We start from the raw sequence: 20,148 nt of genomic DNA on the forward strand, positions 1-20,148 counted from the left end.
TATATACAATTTGTACAATTACTTGCACTTTGTATTATATTTTATATAACACAGGGCTCGACATTAACGCTTGTCCGCTTGTCCGGGACAAGTGGATTTTTTTGAAGGGACAAGTGAAAAAGATTTGTACTTGCCCGACGGACAAGAGCCTGAAATAAAAATAACTAGCAAATCACCAAAATGCACAAATGATTGTGTATTAATTTAGTGTAAGTGGCGATCGATAGTGGATAATAATATATGATGAACTGACGATAACAAGGTCGCGCTGTTGACGCTCGTGCAGCCTCTCGAGGAGAAATTACAACACTAGAGCGTTTAAGCCGAAAATCGCTCACACACAGCAGAACCGTAACGCGTCTCACAGCAACAAGTGTGTAACTGAACGATTCAGTGTTTGAATGAATCGTTTGAATGAACGACTCAATGGCTGACTCATTAAGACGGCCACCTGCTGCCACCTACTGGAGGTTTAGTTTCATGTTTAAACATACTTTCCAACATTTCTTATCTGTCTATTCAAAACTATAAATCTCAAAACATTATTTAATGCAGTTGTGTATTTTTCAGTGTAAATTATTTAATTTTATTGTTAACAGCCTTTGTGTAGCATAGTGTCTTAATTTAATTTAATGTATTGATCAAATTTAACAATATAAAATTAAACCTGAAGCAGAGCCTATATTGAATAAGATTGGGGGGAAATGCCCTTTATAAAAGGTAAAAATATCACAAATTTGAAATGATTCAATAAAAAAATAAAAATGCTAAAATATGCAGATTTAAATATGTCAAAGCTGATTGAACACTGGTAAAAATATTGCTTCAGAATAAATTATAGTTACAACACACACACACGCAAAATTAAAAAAAATATCGAACATTTTTTCGGACAAGCACATTTTTTACTCGGACAAGTGAATGAACAATTTGAACATGAACATGCTTAATGTCAAGCCCTGTAACACATTTTAATTTACTATAGTGATAAACTGTATATAATGTACAAATGTTTACTTATTCATGCAGTTCAGCATTCAGTAAACCTTTTAGTTTTAGTTATTCAAATCATGCCTATACAAGTTTGCCAATACTTCAGTATGGGGAACACATATTCACTATTAACTACAACTTTAGCCTCAATAAACGTCTCATTCACTGCTTATTATTAATTTTTGGTATGGTAGTTTTTGTAGCGTTTAAGATTAGGATTAAGGGATGTATAATATGCTCATTCTACAATAATTGGTAGAAATTTGTTTTTTATAGCCCTGTTCCCCATACTATGTACGTATTATTGGAATTGCAATAACTAGTAGTAACTAGGTACTAACCCTGAACTTACCGCTAAACCGAGAAGTTTTTCAATGTCCTTTGTACCTCTTGTAAAATCTTGAAAAGCATGGCATGCATTAAAAGTCACAAGTCACGTTTGTCACAACGTGAACATAATCTGTAGGTATTCAAGTATCGGGACCGTTAAGCACGCCTGACACTTTGAATTTTCTAGCTGAATATCAACACAGGTGTCAGGAGTGACCTTGTTTTAATGAGACATTTTGAGGATAAAAAGGTTTAATGGATCTGCGGAAAGGAATGCAGTGTTTTGCTTGTAGAATTCCTTTTTGTATTCTGCTACACTTTCAACCTTTATAATGAGAAATGATAATGCGAGCCAAATTCATCATTAGCAGAGTTCAATCAATTCAAAGATATCTGCTTAGCCATGCAAAACCTTCTGAACGATCTGCGGGCCGAGCTTTTGTCTCAAAGAAATTGGGACAGCAAAGTGCCGTTCATCATTCTGATCACATGCGTGCGGGGTTTTCAAGTTGAACCGGATGGAAATGCAGATACGGTCACGGCTAATGATATGTGTGAGTGAAAGTGTTGTTAATCCGCCACTGTATGCAGCCACTTGTCTTGTGTTAGGCAAAGTCTTTGTTAAAATTACACAAGCTTGAGAGAAGGTAAACAGCCCTTATCAGGGAGACTAATGACTACTTATAATTCTCTGCTCACTGTAACGTATTGTAGCGACAAACTAGGATCAGTCTTTAATGTTATTATTTCTTGCGCTCGAACATCCGCCTCGGTGGAGTCTTGATACTTGTCAGGCCTCACCGTCAGATGTTTTTATACCCGTTTGAGAGGGAGGCGAACTGCTCCTTGAGGGCTGCTAAAAAAGAAGGAAATATTTACATTTCTTCAACTCTTTCTGTTTTGACACTTTTCTTTCCATAGCTCAAGCCTTGTTTGGAGAGACACGACAAGAATAGCAGATGAGGATTTGGGGAAAATAAACAGTCTGCTTCTACTATTCCTCTGGAGTAGATGAGGGGGAAATACATAAATCTGGACAAGCCAAATCTATGTTTAGTTTAGTCTTCTCAGATTCAAATAATCCTATCAATTTAGGTGCTAGCTGTGTGAGCCCTTGTTCTGTACGATAATTGTATTTCCATACACACACAGACACACACCAACGTTCAACAGTGTAGGGTTGGTACGATTTTTAAAATGTTTTTGAGAGAAGCCTCTTTTACAATAAAAAGTAAACAGTAATATTGTGATATATTCAAATATAAAGAGTTTTACAATGTAATTTACTCCTGTGATCAAAATTTTCAGCATTATTAATCTATTCTTCAGTGTCCATTTATCCTTCAGAAATCATTCTGATATGCTTCCATTCATAAACCATGACATAGAATCTTTCTCGAAGCTTTGCACATCCCTTGCAGAATCCGTGAAAATTTGTAATTTAACAAAATAAGAGGGATCATACATTTAAAAAAATTTTTTTTTACTACCATCCTGATTAAGATATTTTACATTAAAGATGTTTACATATAATCCACAAGACAACAAAAAGAGCTGAATTTATACAAATCCTCAAATTCTCCATGTTTCCTGCATCTTTTGCATATTTGAACCCTTTCCAACATTGACTATGATTTTGAGATTCATCTTTTCACTCTGAGGACGATTGAGAGACTCAAACACAACTATTAAAAAAGGTTCAAACATTCACTGATGCTCCAGAAGGAAACAGGACACATTTAGAGCCGGGGGTGAAAACTTTTGAGCAGGATGGTTTTGTTTAAATATACATTTCAATCAATTTTCATTTAGTACTGCCCTTTGCAAGCAACAGAATATACTTACATGTTTCCCGGGAGACACAGTTTACCTCGATTTTCAAATTCCAAAAGTTTTCACCCCCTGCTAATGCGTGTGTTTCCTTCTGGAGCATCAGTGAATGTTTCAACCTTATGCAAAAGATGTTGGAAAACTGAAGGATTTTTCTGCAGAACATAGGTCAGTTTAACTGCTCAGGACAAACAAGGGACTCAAGAACAACCATCACAAAACACACAATCGTGGATCCTCAAGGGAACCACACACAGTGAACCAAACACTTTTGAATGGGATCATTTTTATAAATGCAGCTATTGGTTTGTCTTGTGGACTGTATGTAAACATCTTTCATGTAAAACAACTTATTCAGGACAGTACTAAAAAAATCATTTAGTTTGATGCCTCTTATATTGCTCAAGTTATTCACATTTTCACAGATTCTGTGTTAACTTTTGAGCCCCACTGTATGCACAGACACCGCAGACAACAACGTGTTCAACCTGTAACCTTGTTAGCTAGTTAATTACATAAGCTTGTGAAAGTATGTCTATCACAAGCAGCTATTGAACAACCAGCTTTAGTGTGCCTGCTTCATTCACATCCAGTTCTAAAGGTGCCCTCTCCTTGTGCTCAGGCAGCCTCCAATAACCACTGCAAGAATAATCACATCTGGTTAGCCTACTTTTCCTCTGTTGTAGTTTGTAAAGCTGGAGGTAAAACCACAACAGATTTATCCAGCAAAGCGGCTGTTTACAGAGTCCTGATTAAAGGATGAGCAAATGGAGAGAGGGATATAAGAGAGAGCTGGAGGTGCAGGCAGGGCTTTGTGTACTTTTCGTTCTGGATGCTAATCGCTAAGCTACTCGTTTTGATCTCAGTCTCTCAACCGCTTGGTTTCCTTTTGCACCCTTTCTGATTTTCCATCTCTCATTGTGATCTCGCAGGTCATAAAGGCTATAGAGGAGGGATATCGTCTTCCCGCCCCCATGGACTGCCCTCCTGGCCTCCATCAGCTCATGTTGGACTGCTGGCAGAAAGACCGAGCAGACCGACCCAAATTCGACCAGATTGTTGGCATCTTGGACAAAATGATCCGCAACCCTAATACCTTAAAAACGCCGATGGGAACGTGTACGCGGTGAGGATGGCCATTCGTTTTTTTTTTTTTTCTACTGCCGCCTTTATCTATGTCTGCTCAGAGAAAGCGATGCCATTCACAGACCAGCTCTGTTTTTACGATGGTGGAAGTTGCTTGTTATGTTTTATACTCCAGCTCCTCCTTGCAATGTGTTTCAGCCCTTTTATATGTTCACGAGTAAATTCGCGAACAATTCCATCTGTCCAGCATTTGATTTATCCGCTAGGACTCACTGATGAAAGATAAATCCCGGAGAATCAATAAAGCGAAATGGCCTCCATGCCTTTATGTTCGATAACAAGGGCTGTAAATCAATTGTCATAATGACTGTTTGAAACTTTAAAGCCTTGTGGGAACTCCAGCCGCCAGTATGGTATTAGTCAGAGGAAGTGTGTTTACAATCACAGCTGTGACTTACATTGAAGATATGACCTTTAAAACTTTGGGGGAAAAACGTACTTTATCATCCCTGTTACAAAGTAATGCAAAGCAAAAGTTTGCTACAACGTGAATATAAAAATCTGTGTTATTTGGCACAATATTGTATTGTGAATGAGACCTGATGGCTGAATATCATTGAGATTTCATTATACCAACACAAAAAGATTTTCACAAAAAAAGACACTGGTCTTAACTGGTCTCACGATTCCTTTCGATTCGATATCATGATGCATCCTCAATTTTCAATATTTCTGCACATGGCTATATTTTCATCAGTGAACACAAGCAGTCAGATATATGAACCGTTTTTAGTTTATCTGCTCCAAGAAAGTACACTTCCTGAATATAGCAAACATACACACAACTTTAGTCTGAACACAGCAGACGACAGGAGCATTTAGAACTATTAAACACTAGTAAAGACTAAAAGTGCATGAAACTGTCAAGAAGTGTACTTAAGTTACAATAACGCTCATACACACTCGCACGCACATGCGCACACACACGCTTGCACACACACGCACGCTTGCACGCACATGCTTGAATGCGCTCACACACACGTATACGCACGCTCACGCACGCACGCATAGATACGCACACACACTCACACGGACATGCTTGCACGTGCTCACACATACACACTCACATATACACGCTCACACACACTCTTGCACATACAACCACTCGCACGCTCACACACACACACAAACTCTCACATAAACACATTCACAAACTCTGTAAATGTTTAATTAGTGGGTGCATTTTGTGTTTCTCACTAGTTTTTGCTTCACTCCGCCATTTTACATGACAAATGACGTCAGAGAAACGTCAGAAGGTTATGGTCTCTTACTGTATCACTGCAGAATTGTCCATGTCCTCATTGTGATGCATCGTAGAAATGATCCATTTCTTCACCCCTAATGAATATGATGCTTCATGGATGTTAGATTACAGCAATGGTAGATCATGTACAGTCAAATATCCAGCATCTCTCTCTTTCTCTCTACAGTAGCATATACCAGTACTAAAAAATGATGTCAATGTGCCTTTATAAAACTCATATTTATCTCTTCCTTTTCTTCAGACCCATAAGCCCACTGCTTGACCAGAACACTCCAGATTTCACCTCTTTCCGATTGGTCAGTGAGTGGTTGGAAGCTATCAAGATGGAGAGATACGTGGACAACTTCACAGCTGCCGGCTACAGCTCGCTCGAATCTGTCGTTAGAATGACTATCGAGTAAGAGCGCTTCACTGTGATCTTTCCTACACACTCCTCTATAGAAACGCATGATCTTTTTAGGAGTAATTTCAGCCCTCAGCTCTCATTCACAATACAATCCTGACATTGCACTGAATTTTAATCAGATCTCTTTGACTCGTCGTGTTGTAGTTAATATGGGCTTTTCTCAGTTTCCTTTCACTTTGGTAATGAAATACCTCTCAGGCGCTTCATGCTCTATTGCTGTGATTTATGAACGTTGTGTTTCTGCTTTAGGGATGTAATGAGTTTGGGAATCTCCTTGGTGGGCCATCAGAAGAAGATCATGAGCAGTATACAGACTATGAGAGCCCAGATGCTGCATCTTCACGGGACGGGCGTTCAAGTGTGATGGGCGTCCGAAGCCCTTCCCAGTCGGATGAACCAGAACTCTCCAGAAAACACCGTAAAGTGTGTGACACGGCAAAAATATGACAAAATCAATCAACAACAAAGAAAAAAAAAACGTTCCACACCCTTCCGGTGAGATTAACCTTCCAGAACTGGCAGAACAGAATCATTCCTTTGTTATTGGCGAAGGATTTTGGAGCAGGTGCTGGAAACCAAGAGACGGAGAGACATGCGAGAGAAAGAGAGAGAGAGAGAATCCTACGCGGACAGTGACCTCTGGATGCTCTAAAGAACTCTTCACGTCATTGAGTTGGAGTGTTCGAGAGGGGTTTTATGCTTTGTCTTTATCGCCACAAAAGGTTGATTTGCCCATAGTAGTTGCTATAGATTTCACTGGTTTCTTTTTTTAAACTAAGCGAATCCAAATCATGAGGAGTGAATTTGGTGAGATTTCTTTATCTTTGGTTTGTAATATCCACATTAAGTCAATGTGGTGAGTTACTCTTCTACTCGATTGATTTGTGTTAGCTTGCTTTCTGGGATTGTGTTACGGAACTGACAACAGGGTAAAATGTCTGATCTGGAGGAAAAAGAGACTGAACCAGAGGCTGAAAGTAGACAAGAGGAGGTTTGTCTTCTCCAGCCAGCACTATAACATGAAGCTCTCTGCAGACTGAAGCATTGGCAGAGACGGGCCGACCTGCCCTTTTATATCAAGCAGAAATATCCCACCGCTTGGTTACGTGAAGCTCCCGAGGATGGCTGGTTGGGTTTTAGAACAGCCCGGGATATATTTTATGATCCTACGTGACAATTCAGATGTGAATTAGTACAAAGAGAATTGGTGATGGAGTTTTTTTAATGTATGAACAACTATTACGGTGGCAATATTCTTTATAAGTTTATATTTACCACATGAATGGATTTATCAGTGCTGTTGTTGAATGTGTCCTTTTTAATATTGATATTATTTACCATGAATACATGTTTCCATAAAGAAACACAAAAATGGAGAAAAAAAAAAAAAGTTAGGCTATTTTAATTTAGAAACATTTTGTTTAGTATCAGTTTCCTAGCGGGTGACTGACTTTAAAATCATACAGTGTTGTGGTGTAAAGGAGTAATACTGCCTTAAAACAAGTCAACTATTGCTCTTATTTTAGATTCTTAGATTCTTTGTGAGATCACGGCTTAAGTTGGGGAGAGACTGACAAATATGAGCAATAATTTGAGGTGCTGTATAGACTTTACTCACATACTGCTTGGAAATCATCAGCAGTACTGTGAGATTTGATCAAAGAGAGTTGTTGGATTTATATAAGAGCATCTCTTCACATAGACTGCGACATTTCAGTGTGCTTCTTCCACCTTTTTGTTGTGCTGAGCTCAAAGACGAGGCTTACGCTAAAGTTTTAGTGCCATAACAGCCTTCCACTCTCAACTGAATGTTTCGTTGACAATTAAATGTTACGCGTTTTAGTGTTAAATACTTTAAGGAGTACTGTAGACCTTTTTAGGCTTGATTTCTTGGGCTGCCATACAATTCTACCATTTTATTCAGCTTTGAACTGAAGTATGTTTTATATTTTATTTTGTGACACATTTCAAACATACAAAAAACCTTTTTTCCCCCATTATTTTGGGGGAGCCAATGCCATTTTAACCAACCGCCGTGCCAACATGTGGCATTTTTCTTGAGTAGAAAGACAGCGAAGACGGAGCCGGCGTCTCTGGAGGATTTAGCCGAACATTTGGCGCTTCTGTGACTGTGCCGGGTCTCCGTTGTGAACCCAGATGGTTTGTCTGTGTGCGTCTCTCGCGGATCATATCGTGCCCTGGTTTGAGGCCCATCTCCGATCCGCTATCCTTCCATCTCGCTAACCTCAGCATTGAGCCCACGCCAGGCCTTTGAATTGAATGCAAGCGGAAAGGCTCTCGGTCAGCACAAACCTCCTGAGCTTCGGCGGTAGCTGCAGTCACTCAGTTCACTCTGATCTCACACTCCGGCCTCCCGGGGGCCCCTCGCAGTCCCTTACCCTCTCCGATCGGATCCGGGGCCCCTGTAGAGACAGCAATTTGAGCCAATTTGAGATTAACGCCTGGATTCAATCAATCCCACATTGAGGCCACCGTACGGGTCAATGTCAAATCTGTCCATTTTTCTCCTTTTCTGCTTTGTGCCGTTTTGAACTTTTCTGGTTTGATAGTAGCGGAGACAGCTTGCGCTGTGGATTGATTGAGTTCACGGTGCAGCAGGGTATTAAAGACTTCTAGAAAGACGGTCAAGAGCCCACCTAGACTAAAGTGAAGTGGAATATTCCAAAGAGTTCAGCACTGTTGATTGTGTCAGAGTAATCACAAACCAGAGGGCGATTTGTATATGTTCCAGCTGTAAAACTTGTATATTTTATTTATAATTGTTGTTTCTTTTCTTTCTTTTTCACTCAAGTACTCTGTAGTGAGCTCATTGAAAATGCACTATATTTTTCTATCTCACATGCAGCTGATTACTGTCACCCTCACTCTTTCAGTTGTACATACTTTCTCATTTAGGACCAAAGAGAGCTTCGGTTTCCATTTTTAGAAGATTTTTTTCTTTGTTTTCTCTTTTAGGTTGGAAAAAAATGTACAGTACAAATGAATTGTCGATTTATTATTTATTTTTTTGTGACAAGAGTATGGAGAGTATTCATTGGTCAAAAAAACAAAAGTATTTTCCCCAGCTGAAGAACTGTATGGTCATTTACCTAGACAATTTCTTGTTACATAGACCATTTTTGTCTTTTCTTTTTTTTGTTGCTTTGTAACCTTTGTAATAGACTGTACATATATTTTTGGAAATATAATGCAATCTCTATAGGGGTGTCTCTGCCTTCAATTTCTGTTTTTCTCAATTATGAGGATGATTTATGGGGTTATGTGCCATTCTGAAATGAATTGCAAATGCATTTACCATTCAAATTCAGGAATTCAATATGAATTGAAGGAAAGTCCCTTTTAAAGGGAAATCCGTTCACTCAATGGCCATATTTGCAATGCCTCCGGGCTGATATTTCAGGCATGCAGGACTAGCTCCTATTTACTTGAACGGGGAAGTACAGAAATCTCTAGAACTGCTTTGCCAAACTCACGTCTATTTAACATATTTACACATTATTATTATTATTATTATTATTATTATTATTATTATTATTATTATTATTATTAGCAATTAACATACTAACATATTTCAAATCAGTCCCCATAAATGTTGTTACGGTCACACTTTAGATTAGGGTCCAGTTCTCACTATTACCTAAATAAATAATTATGACTTTTGCATCAATAAACCTAATTACAGTTTATTAATAGTTAGGAAAGTTAGGTTTAAGTTTAGGTATTGGGTCAGATTGAGGGATGTATAGTGTAATGGCATAAAAAATTACCTATATCTTTATAAAGGTTTATTCTTGCAAAAAAAGAGCCACAGACATCAGAGCCTGCATCAAGTGTGAACTGAAGACATAACAGAAGTCACAATCTCTTATACCCCTCTCAGTAGTTTTCCACACAATGTAAGAGTGTTAAACATAACACAGAAGTGTCCTGCATGGCAGAGACACATTATTAGCTCCTGTATGAATACAAACACACTCTAAATAATCAATATTCTTCATCAGTGATTACAAATTTTCCATCACATATGGTCATGCAGAGTAAGGCATTAATATGTCCTTTATAAGTACTAATAAACAGCCAATGTCCTAGTAATATGCATTCTAATAAGTAACTAGTTCATTCAGGGAGAATTGGACCCTAAACTGAAGTGTTCCTGTTGTTTCTTACATCTTGCATCGATTGTGTGAGAACTGGTGTCATGAGAAATTGAGTCCCCCGGGAATCGGGTCTCCTTTAGGGCCCCAAACGATCCCATTGGTTTAACACACTTTTAATGGGTAGTATTTTTAAAATCACATTATGATTTATAGCGTTTAAAATGCTTTATAATGCCCATTAATGTCTTTTAAATTACATGGTTCATAGGATATAACTGACACTAGATTGTAAAATCAAGCATTTCTAAATCTTAAGTTTTTGGTTTTGTTTGTTTAGCTTACATACTAGCATAGCATACAACTACATGATTAGCCTGCCACGTATCTTATACACCGTCCATTTGCACTTACCTTAAATATATAAGTGTTAAATGTCCTGATTATTTCTCATGACATTCAGAGTTTTAACAGCTGCGGCAGTGATGTGAAGACTATGCCGATTTCCACTCGGCTCTTATATTTAGAATTGTGCTTTCTCCAATTCATAGCAGTATGAATGAAACACCTTGGTAGGCTACATCATTTGATTAAGATGGCAAACTGGATACCTAATTACAATTAAAATGTGTAATTATTTTTTTGTAAATATACTCTTCTTATCATTCCAACTGAGCATCCTGTGGGGTGTGGCCTATTCAAATTCACTCTTGACAGAGAGATGGTTCTTCGGTTCTGAAAAATTCTGATACTGTAACTTTAGTTTTCCAGTCGGCCACTTGTGCGATTCAACACACACGGGGAGAACATGAGCTAATATGACCCTTGGGAGTTATTTGGTTCCCTGCTAAAGCTCTTTGACTTGAATATTAACATTATGTATTGACAAGACGGAGCGAGAGGAAGAGAGGGTGGGAGATTTGTTTGATGACCCCGCTCATGACGGGATCCTGGATAGTGTCATTAAAAAGACATTATCCAAAGCCTCCGACATGGGAAAATTAAGCCACAGCCCCTTCGGGAGTTAAACAAAGAGGCCCTAATGGATTTATAAAGATTATATATCTCTGCATATACTCTGATATTTATTTTATTAACTCAGTGGGGATCTTAACCTCGTCGTGTCTCAAAAGCTGTATATGTGGATAGTAAAAGACTCTGGCAGAAGTTCATAGGCTCTCAGCAGAGGGAGGACGAGCCGAGCTGTTTCTCTGATGACAACACATTCCTAATCCCGGCTAATCTTGCTTCCATCAAGAATTACCAGGCTGTTTTGCTCTTTTGATGTAAACACAACAGTGCAACTGATTCCATGACATTTCCAGTTTAGTGTTCATTCCAGACTCTACTTCCAAAGAACAAAACGAAAGGGATCAAGATTCTGCAAACGACAAGCGTTTCGCAAGAAACACAGCAGAGCATCAAGGGAAAAATGGAAAAACTGTGGTGCGATAAGCTTAAGCTTCAATAATCAAATAACTCTCCTGCAATTTACCTTAAATAAAACCCCAGATAATCATACAGTATAATTCCATGAGATAAAGTAGCATGGTAAATACTTTATCCACCGTTTTGTCTCCCTGAATGATTATGGCTTGCTCATTAAGATGGATAACTAATGTAGACATCACTGTTTATTAGATTATTGCAGGAACTTTATATACATCTGCACATAATAAACAACTACGTTTGCAGAGAGAGAGAGAGAGAGAGAGAGAGAGAGAGAGAGAGAGAGAGAGAGAGAGAGAGAGAGAGAGAGAGAGAGAGAGAGAGAGAGAGAGAGAGAGAGAGAGAGAGAGAGAGAGAGACTATGTTTGATAGCAAATTGTGTGAAAGCCAAATCAAGATGTTGCCCAGCTGTTTTAAGCTGGACGTTGTTTGTGTGTTCTGTCTTATTTCATGTTGTCCAATGTCCACTACAGTCTGTCTCAAGTCTCTTTGTCCTGTACACTGATAGACTATTTGTGGGTTTTTTTTTTTTTTTTTTTTTCAGGGAGTTAATGCTGCTCTGTAAAGTTGGACAGAGTTTGAAATAAAACAAATGTTTTGTAAGGTTTTTTTTTTTTTTTTTTGTCAGCAAAGACAAATTGATTTTATAAAACAGTAAGTTCCAGTCCCTGATTCTGATTGGTCAACGCCTGTTTTTTGTTTACGATAAACCACACCTACGACCACTTCACCCAACAGCTCTGTGTATCACTACACTACACCCTTAGCAACCACTCTTGCAACATAAACATATGTTTGTTCCAAGCATAGACAGTAAAAGAAATGGACCGAGCGATCCCATTGACGTCAACGGCGAAAGAATGAAGTCAACCTAGGGGCACTCACTTCCTGATGGCTGAGCGAACTGCGCAGGCTCAGACTGAGCTTGACGACGTAGATGTGACGTGAGCCTCCTGTCTGACAGCTGTAGGTCTTCTAGTAGATGTGGAAAGCGAAAGCTGAATCACGTTGTTCAATGTTTTCTCCCGTTGCTTTTGGCTCACTACGGGCTTCTCCCCATTTTTCCCCCTTGACTTTATCAGACTTTATGTCTCCACGTCCCCCCGACTGTCTCATAGACAGTAAAAGATTGACCTCGAGCGTCTCCTCAGGTCTATACGGTAATTTCTCTACTGTGTGACAGAGTCGCGTTGGTTATGACGCAATAGTTAGCCTATTTTTACAAAAACAGCTTCTACGGTGTGATAGTGTAAGATACAAGGTAACGGAGCCTTTTATACATTGTCGTGTTTCTTTAGAAATAAATAATGGACAAATGGAGTCTTTAAACGTCTCAGATGTAAAGTTATTCACTGTCAAAGTGACTCAAAAATTAATGGGAGTCAATGGGATGCTAACAGCAGGTGATGGCTTGGTTAGCAATGGCCGCCCCTATGGGTGGAACGCTTTCCGAGCGCTAGATTACCCCCTTGGTTCCAAGCGGCAACCTCCCGCGATCTCTCTTGAAGCCAATACAGAAGTAATGTAAACTGCAATTCCTCAACTGGCCACTAGGGACAGGCTCCAGAAGGGAGCAGAATCTCATTGAGCCCCATGTTAAAATTCTCAACTTTAAAGCAGAAAAAAAACATGTTTACAGCCTGGTACAAATTGTGGTTTTGGCTTATAAGGCTAATTTTGATCTTCATGACAACTCTGAGGGGGGTGAATTTTTTTATAACTCATTCGTTTTTGTTATATAAAGTCTTAAAGTTCTGCATAATTAAGGACGTGGTTACAGGTGGATAGCCATTTATCTGCCGTCTATAGTCATTGCGTCACCTCAGCTCCGCGCACATCCCGCCTTTTTGCCCATTTTCTGTTATCCGGGAGTGACACGCGATGACTCGCTCACAAGATGGCAACGCCCAGCTCGACCATACTTTAAGCTTCAGAACGGCTTATTGGAATTCTATGGGTGACGTCACGGACACTACGTCCATATTTTTTTACAGTCTATGGTTTGTTCTCATTGATATTGTTCATTGAAGCTTACTGTATTATGTAGAGAGAGAGAGAGAGATCAAGTGAGCGAGCGTATTAATATCTGCATTGCCTTTAGGTCAGTCCTATGTTAATAATGAAAAATCTCTTTTAATGTCCGCTGGGATATCTTGCTTTTAACTCTTGAGGGGTCGAAGGGGTACTGTGAAAGAAGGACGCATTCAAAGGTCACATTTGGAGGGTCCTACTCACTTTTTTGAAATGAGACGGCCTTATGACGTATGCAGCCTTAAAATGCGACCTCCGGAGGACACAGCCTTCTGAAATGAGACACAGCCAGTGACACCGCTTATTTGTCAGTTGTGTGTTGCTCCGTGTTCACAACAAGTTTCAGTCCTTTCAGAATAAAAGTCTTTGACTCACTTATAAAGACAGCGTTTGCCACCATCTAATGGTGTAATGTAACTTCTGTTACTGTTCACGATCAGGGACTATTTTTCCAGTGGAAAAAAGACTTTTAGTGATTTTACTTAAGTAAAGTAGCATATATTTTTTGACTTTAATATTTGTATGTGTGGTAACTGTTTCATAAAAACAATACCTTATTGCTTGCTTATACCATGATCTGTCTGAATAACAGTCAGTTTCCTTAATACCTTTTAGAGCTCAGATAAATAAATTAAAAAAAACTTTATTGTCCCCGATAGGGAAATAATTTGGAGTATACTCCAAATTGTAAGACTTTAATCCTTGTATTATTTTGCTCTTATCAGTATGGTGAAAACTTGCCAGGTGCCAAACCGATGCACTTTACCAGGGACTGAAGTCTCATCCGTGCCATATTCCCTCACTCACATTTAACACCACAGTCCGTAGTTTCTGTCTATATGCAATATATTCTAGTGGCCTGGCATCGACGAAAAGGAGAGGAGAAACATTAGACACTGCTTACTGTGCTGGAGCGCAGACGTGTGTGTTTGACATTAATGAACGAGGGAGCTGTCTTAAAGCGTTCATTCTGTCAGGTGTACAAGCGCTACATGACTTGAACGCATTCAGGTGTCAGCTTCCACTAATGAAAACAGCTCAGCGTGAAACCTGCTCAAAGTTTCCCAAGAGATTCAATCCAACTCGCTCTACAACACAACACTAATACATCGAGGCCTGGTTTCACAGACAGGGTTTAGATTAAGCCAGGATTACGCCTTATTTCAATTAGGGCGTTTTAATAAACGTGCCCTAGTAAAAAACATGATATGTATGCATCTGAAGACAAAACAATGGCACTGATATATTTTAATTTACATTCAATTAAAACAGCTCGAGCATGCATTTAGTCTAGACTTAAGCCTGGTCTGAGAAACCGTAGGGGAATGTTAACATTTTTTAAAAAGTAATAATAAAAAAGGGTTACAATGTGATACCTACAATGGAAGTGAATGGGGCCGATCTGCTAAGGTTGTTATCGTTAACTAAAACCATAAAAACAAAACATAATAAAAACCTATAAGGACGCATTAAAAGCACGCAACAAACATAATAAAACCTTCAAATGAATATAAAATAGTCTAATTCAAAACATTCCTAAAAACTAGTGCATCACTGAAATTACACCACCACAATATGTGTGTATATAATCAATATTATAATGCCTTCAGTTGAGCTTTTCTTAGAACTGTGATATTGTCTTAATGCAATGCTAGTGTAACCACATCCAGCTACACTAATACAGTCTGATATACGTGTGTATGCATTGTGCATATGCATGTGTGTTTTGTCTGTTCTTCCTTTATTATTTTTTTCCCCTTTTAATATACTCATTCCTTGCTGGTTATACAATGCCCATGAGAACGTGATGTACCGTATAATTGGAAAGGTGCAGAAAAGTTTCTGGGTAGTAATTACGGTCCCTGTGCACTGTGATGCAATAATGATAGCCGAGCGCTTTCTTTGCCGGGGGATCCAGCGTGCCTGTTATAATAACATTAATAATCAGCCATTCATATCAACATGGTGAAAAGGAGACATCTTTTTTTTTTCTTTCCTCGGTCACACGCTGACAGATGCCACTCGGCTCAAGATCACCGGCATCTCCATTTCCGATGCAAATGTATTGAGGAATTCAAAGTCAATAATATGGCTTTTGCTCTATTATATTTCAAGTTTAGTGGCGAATGGAGAGTGATAGCGTGACCGGGGTCGGGATATTGTATTGTTTATTAAAAGCCTTTTAGATGCTCTTATCGTATCGCTGCTACACCTAAAGGCAATTTCAGTCAGAGCGCTTTCACTGCCATGGATCTGCACATTTCCTTTTTTTTTTTTTACGGCCGGGCTCATGGCACCTTATGGCATTAAGTATTTAAAGGAGCCAGTAAAATATGTGTCCCCTCTCTGCCATCCTCTCTCATCTCCTGAGCAGATGATCAATTTCACAGGCTGGCTGATGCCTCCTCTGATGGATCTGGCAGATATGATGGTTTCCTCAAAGGCACACGGGACCGGGATGAGTAATAGGGGTGCCGCCATTAGCCGGCCTGTGGCACGGACAGCTAGCATTTGGAAGGACAGAGATTTCATTTATGATGGTGAAATGACTGCAGGTGTGGATGGAGCTGCCAAGGCCGTGGCCACGGCGCTTACAGCATCTGAGGCTTGAAGAGATTTCAAAGGTCAGCAAGATAAATGGATTAGCATTGTATTTCCAGAACCGAGGAACAAAACAGTCCCTTATGAATTTTAGACTTCTTTTAATTGGAAAATATTGCATTATTTTCACCCTTTCCTTCATATTGCACCGCATTGTTATTGTGTGATAGAAAACTAGAGTAAGGGAGGCAGTTATAGCTGATGGAGTCGCTCCATCATTTTCACCAATCAGAAATGAGCTGCAGAAGTGAAGATCATATAGGCACCGCACCACCCTCCTTATGGCATTTTGCAGAAAGAGCAAAAATACACTAAAAATATATAAAAGATTAAAAGCTAAAAGCTTGAAATAATCATTTAATTAATTTACGGGGATGGTAAAATATTTAATTCATTAAAATTAGCAATACATACAGTAAATTTGACCCCTATTTTTAAGTTATAGGGATACGATTTCTAAACTGAAGCAAATAAGGGTACATGTACATGACAATGATGTACAAAAAAAAAAATCCTGTGCGTTTTTCGCATACAGATCACAATATTTTCAAACCAATCCCCGTTCACGCAAAAAATGACAAATAAATAAAATAAATTAATGTTATGCATGCCAGGCCAGTAGATGGCGATGCCACTTTGTAAAGAAACTAGACATGCCTATAGACTGAAGACATAACACGCATTTGTGACGTCACCGTTTTCACACGTTTGCGTTTTTGTACTTTAAGTGGAGACAATAACGTGTGGTCGTGTCAATGAACGGCCAAAATACATAAAAAGTTTTCCATTTTTTCGTGTAAAAGGTCCCTATGTAAATATCCAGTTTGAGACATACAGCATTACACTTATAGGCATTTAACCCCTTAACTGTATACGGCATTCTACATTTACTTCACTATATTACTATTGAATCCTAATGTAATCATGACAAACTATATATTGTTGGAAAGGTCTAACACTCCTGAAGAGATATGTGCCCATTGTTTTATGATAAATATTACATGATGACAGTAAAATAGTAATTTATGATGAGAGTGCTAAAAAAAAAATCAGCAGTTGTAACCTTTAACTACTTTATAATGAAAATCTTTTCTTATCTTGACAAAACACACATAATTTGAAAGGTCTGAGTCTCAATGTTCCATATTTGGTGACTGTTTTATGATGGAAGTGATATTTGGTCAGAAATTTACAGGAAAATACATCAAATAAATAATCAATGAAAAATCGAATGACACCCGGTGGCTATTTTTGGTATAGCGCCTAAACAAAATCTCATGGGGAATTCAATTTTTGTGATATAAACTTCAAATTTGGAACACAATTTGGTTAGACATATGACTTTGATTTTATAATAATTTTAGAGTAAAACATTTTTTGTAAAATATTTATTTTATATAAAATAAAAATATTTTGTACTGTATTTTTCATTTTCAAAAAATGTAAACTTCCATAACTTTTCTATTATTTTATATTTTGAAATGCTTTAACTTCAGCAATAATCTGCTGATTGTCATCTTTAAATCAAGACCAAACTTAAATCTATATTCCAAAGCATTTATGAATTACAGCCCTTTAAGTTTGCATAGTGCATTTTCATGACTATTCTCAAAAAGGGGGGTGACAGTTAAAGGGCTAAAGTCCCCCATGTAATTGATCATTATATTGCTTAAAACTCATCTTTGATTACTAAAATGACTCTACAATCTGAGAGTCCAAAATGACTCTGAATGTAACTACAATCGTGCTTCATTTAGTGTACGTGGATTCATGAATATGCAAATAACCTCCACTCACTCACTCCAGCTCAGAGATCTGAGATCAGAGATCAACTTTTACTCAAGTTACTGTAGTAAACGCTGCACAAAGGTATCTCTCTTTACAGCGTCAGACACATAACGGTAATTAATATGATTAGCCTTTAGCTCGACTACGTTATCAGTCAGCTAATAATGCTAATGTTACACAAACCATGTTCCCGTTCGCCATCTCAGTCTCAGCATCCAGTCTCAGAAACGCTTTGAACATTTCAGAACAACAATGGAGAAAGGCATTTTGTTCATCATAATTTTGTAATATACATAATACAACCTCTATATTGTTAAATCTACCCAGTTTTTCACATCAACAGAAAATATTCCGGTATGGCTTCTCTCGAGAGTCCCCTGCTTCGCAGCAGTTAATGATATGCTAAAGCCCGCCCACACGTTGATGTGATTGGTTACAAGATATCTTGTACCGTCAGAGACACCAGCGATTTAAAAGCGTGTTTTTGGTTCACTGCAGTTTTAGGGAGAAATACTCATCAATGGTGCTGACTGATGAATTTGCACATGGTTTATCTGAAATCATATTAAAAACACCACATAGACATACAAACAACATTAAAAGCTGAATTTTCACCACAGGGGATCTTTATGAAATTTGGATAAATACATAGTTAATATAAAATGAAAAAAACTTTAAAATCAGATTAAATTAGGTTTGTTTCATTTATTTCTTTTTTACAATATGCCATTTGTTCAAATGAAAAAGGAGTCTAGTGGATCTGACCTCCACAATATGAGACAGGTCGTGTGGCTGGAGCTGCGTGGGCTTTTCTGGACGCAGAGGGTCAGAGATGGAGGCCACGAGAGTGTCTGCTCAGCCACGGACTTCACCAGACAGTCATGCAAAGCACGAAATACTCAACAGATGGGAGAATAGCCCATTGTGGATGGGCTCAGGGAGAAATATGTGACAGCATTGTGACACCATTATCAGTTCATCTTGCAAAAGATGAGATATTAGGCTTCTCATAATAATGGGCAGAACAGAGAATCCCAGAGGCTTTGATGGTCTGGGAATAAAGAAGATCCGCCAATCTGACCACAGAAGAACAGCATTGAAATAAATGACTGTAGGATGAAGTTTGTACCTCGATGAAGACAGGCAGACCGAGAAATGAAGACAAACAAACAAACAATAAAAACTTCCGGTCTGTGTCTGTTTATCGGTCTGGCTAGTGGATAGTATGGCGCACTACCCAGTAGAAATACATTTTTGACGTACTATTCTTAGTTAACATGATATAAATATTAAAAATCAAACAGAGAGCACATGACACCAGCGCAAAAACAGTGCGTGAGACTCACCAGAAAGCCTTGTCCTTACTAAATGTCCAATATGCTGCATATGAGATCGGCGTCTAATGTAATTTAGACTGTTATGTCTAATGTGATTTACTTGTTATTTATTTGCTTGTTATCAGAACTAATCTACTGTAGAGGTAACTTATTCTGGCTGTGTTTTCACATTGCACATGTGATCGCCGTGATCCTATCATGCAGGCTCTTCACGTCTATCAGGACACGTTTACATTTGTTCACGTCAAGTGGTCGCCATCTGGATAGCTGATTGAATTTATGTTTACCGTAAAATATTTAATTAGGTATGTAAAAGGCCTTTACGGAGTGTAAAACAACTTTCGCTTTATCCTCTATTAATTGCAGTGCCCAGCACGGGATTTTTGTGATGCATTCATATACAATCAATCTCAATAGGGTACTTAATCTACAAGTTTAAGTTTCCCAACATTAATCTTATATTATGAAACAAAGAAACGTGTTATTCCGACGCATTGCATAATTGAAAGGCGAGCGCGCACGCATTTATATAGGCTACTGTACAGAAAACGGCATTACATGGTCCTTAAAGGGTTAGTTTACACAAACATGTTAATTCTGTCATTATTATTCACCCTCATGTCGTTCCAAACCCGTAAGACCTTCATTCATTGTCGGGTTGGGATCAGCGTGACGGTGAGTAATTAATGACAGGATTTTCAGTTTTGGGTGACCTACCCTTTAAGTGAGGCGTTTCCCCACTCTATATTGAAGACAGAAATGGGAGATTTTTTATAATAAACATGCTGAAACAACAAAAAATATATATATATATTAAGATAATGGTTCACAATTAAAATTAAAGATGCTAACGCATAA

General features: G+C 38.4%; 1 protein-coding gene across 1 annotated transcript in view; it reads left to right on the plus strand.

The window, feature by feature from the left end:
- Window positions 1–9,191, plus strand: part of epha7 (eph receptor A7) — an 85,412-nt gene extending 76,221 nt beyond the window's left edge. The window contains exons 16-18 of the mRNA XM_067418491.1: window positions 4,086–4,279; window positions 5,805–5,960; window positions 6,219–9,191. Coding sequence (XP_067274592.1) covers window positions 4,086–4,279; window positions 5,805–5,960; window positions 6,219–6,333 — 465 coding nt within the window. The 3' untranslated portion in view covers window positions 6,334–9,191. The remainder of the gene's footprint in view (window positions 1–4,085; window positions 4,280–5,804; window positions 5,961–6,218) is intronic.
- Window positions 9,192–20,148: the final 10,957 nt, after the last annotated feature.

Source organism: Pseudorasbora parva, chromosome 15, assembly GCF_024679245.1.
Source record: "Pseudorasbora parva isolate DD20220531a chromosome 15, ASM2467924v1, whole genome shotgun sequence".
In the NCBI taxonomy this organism is placed as follows: domain Eukaryota; kingdom Metazoa; phylum Chordata; class Actinopteri; order Cypriniformes; family Gobionidae; genus Pseudorasbora; species Pseudorasbora parva.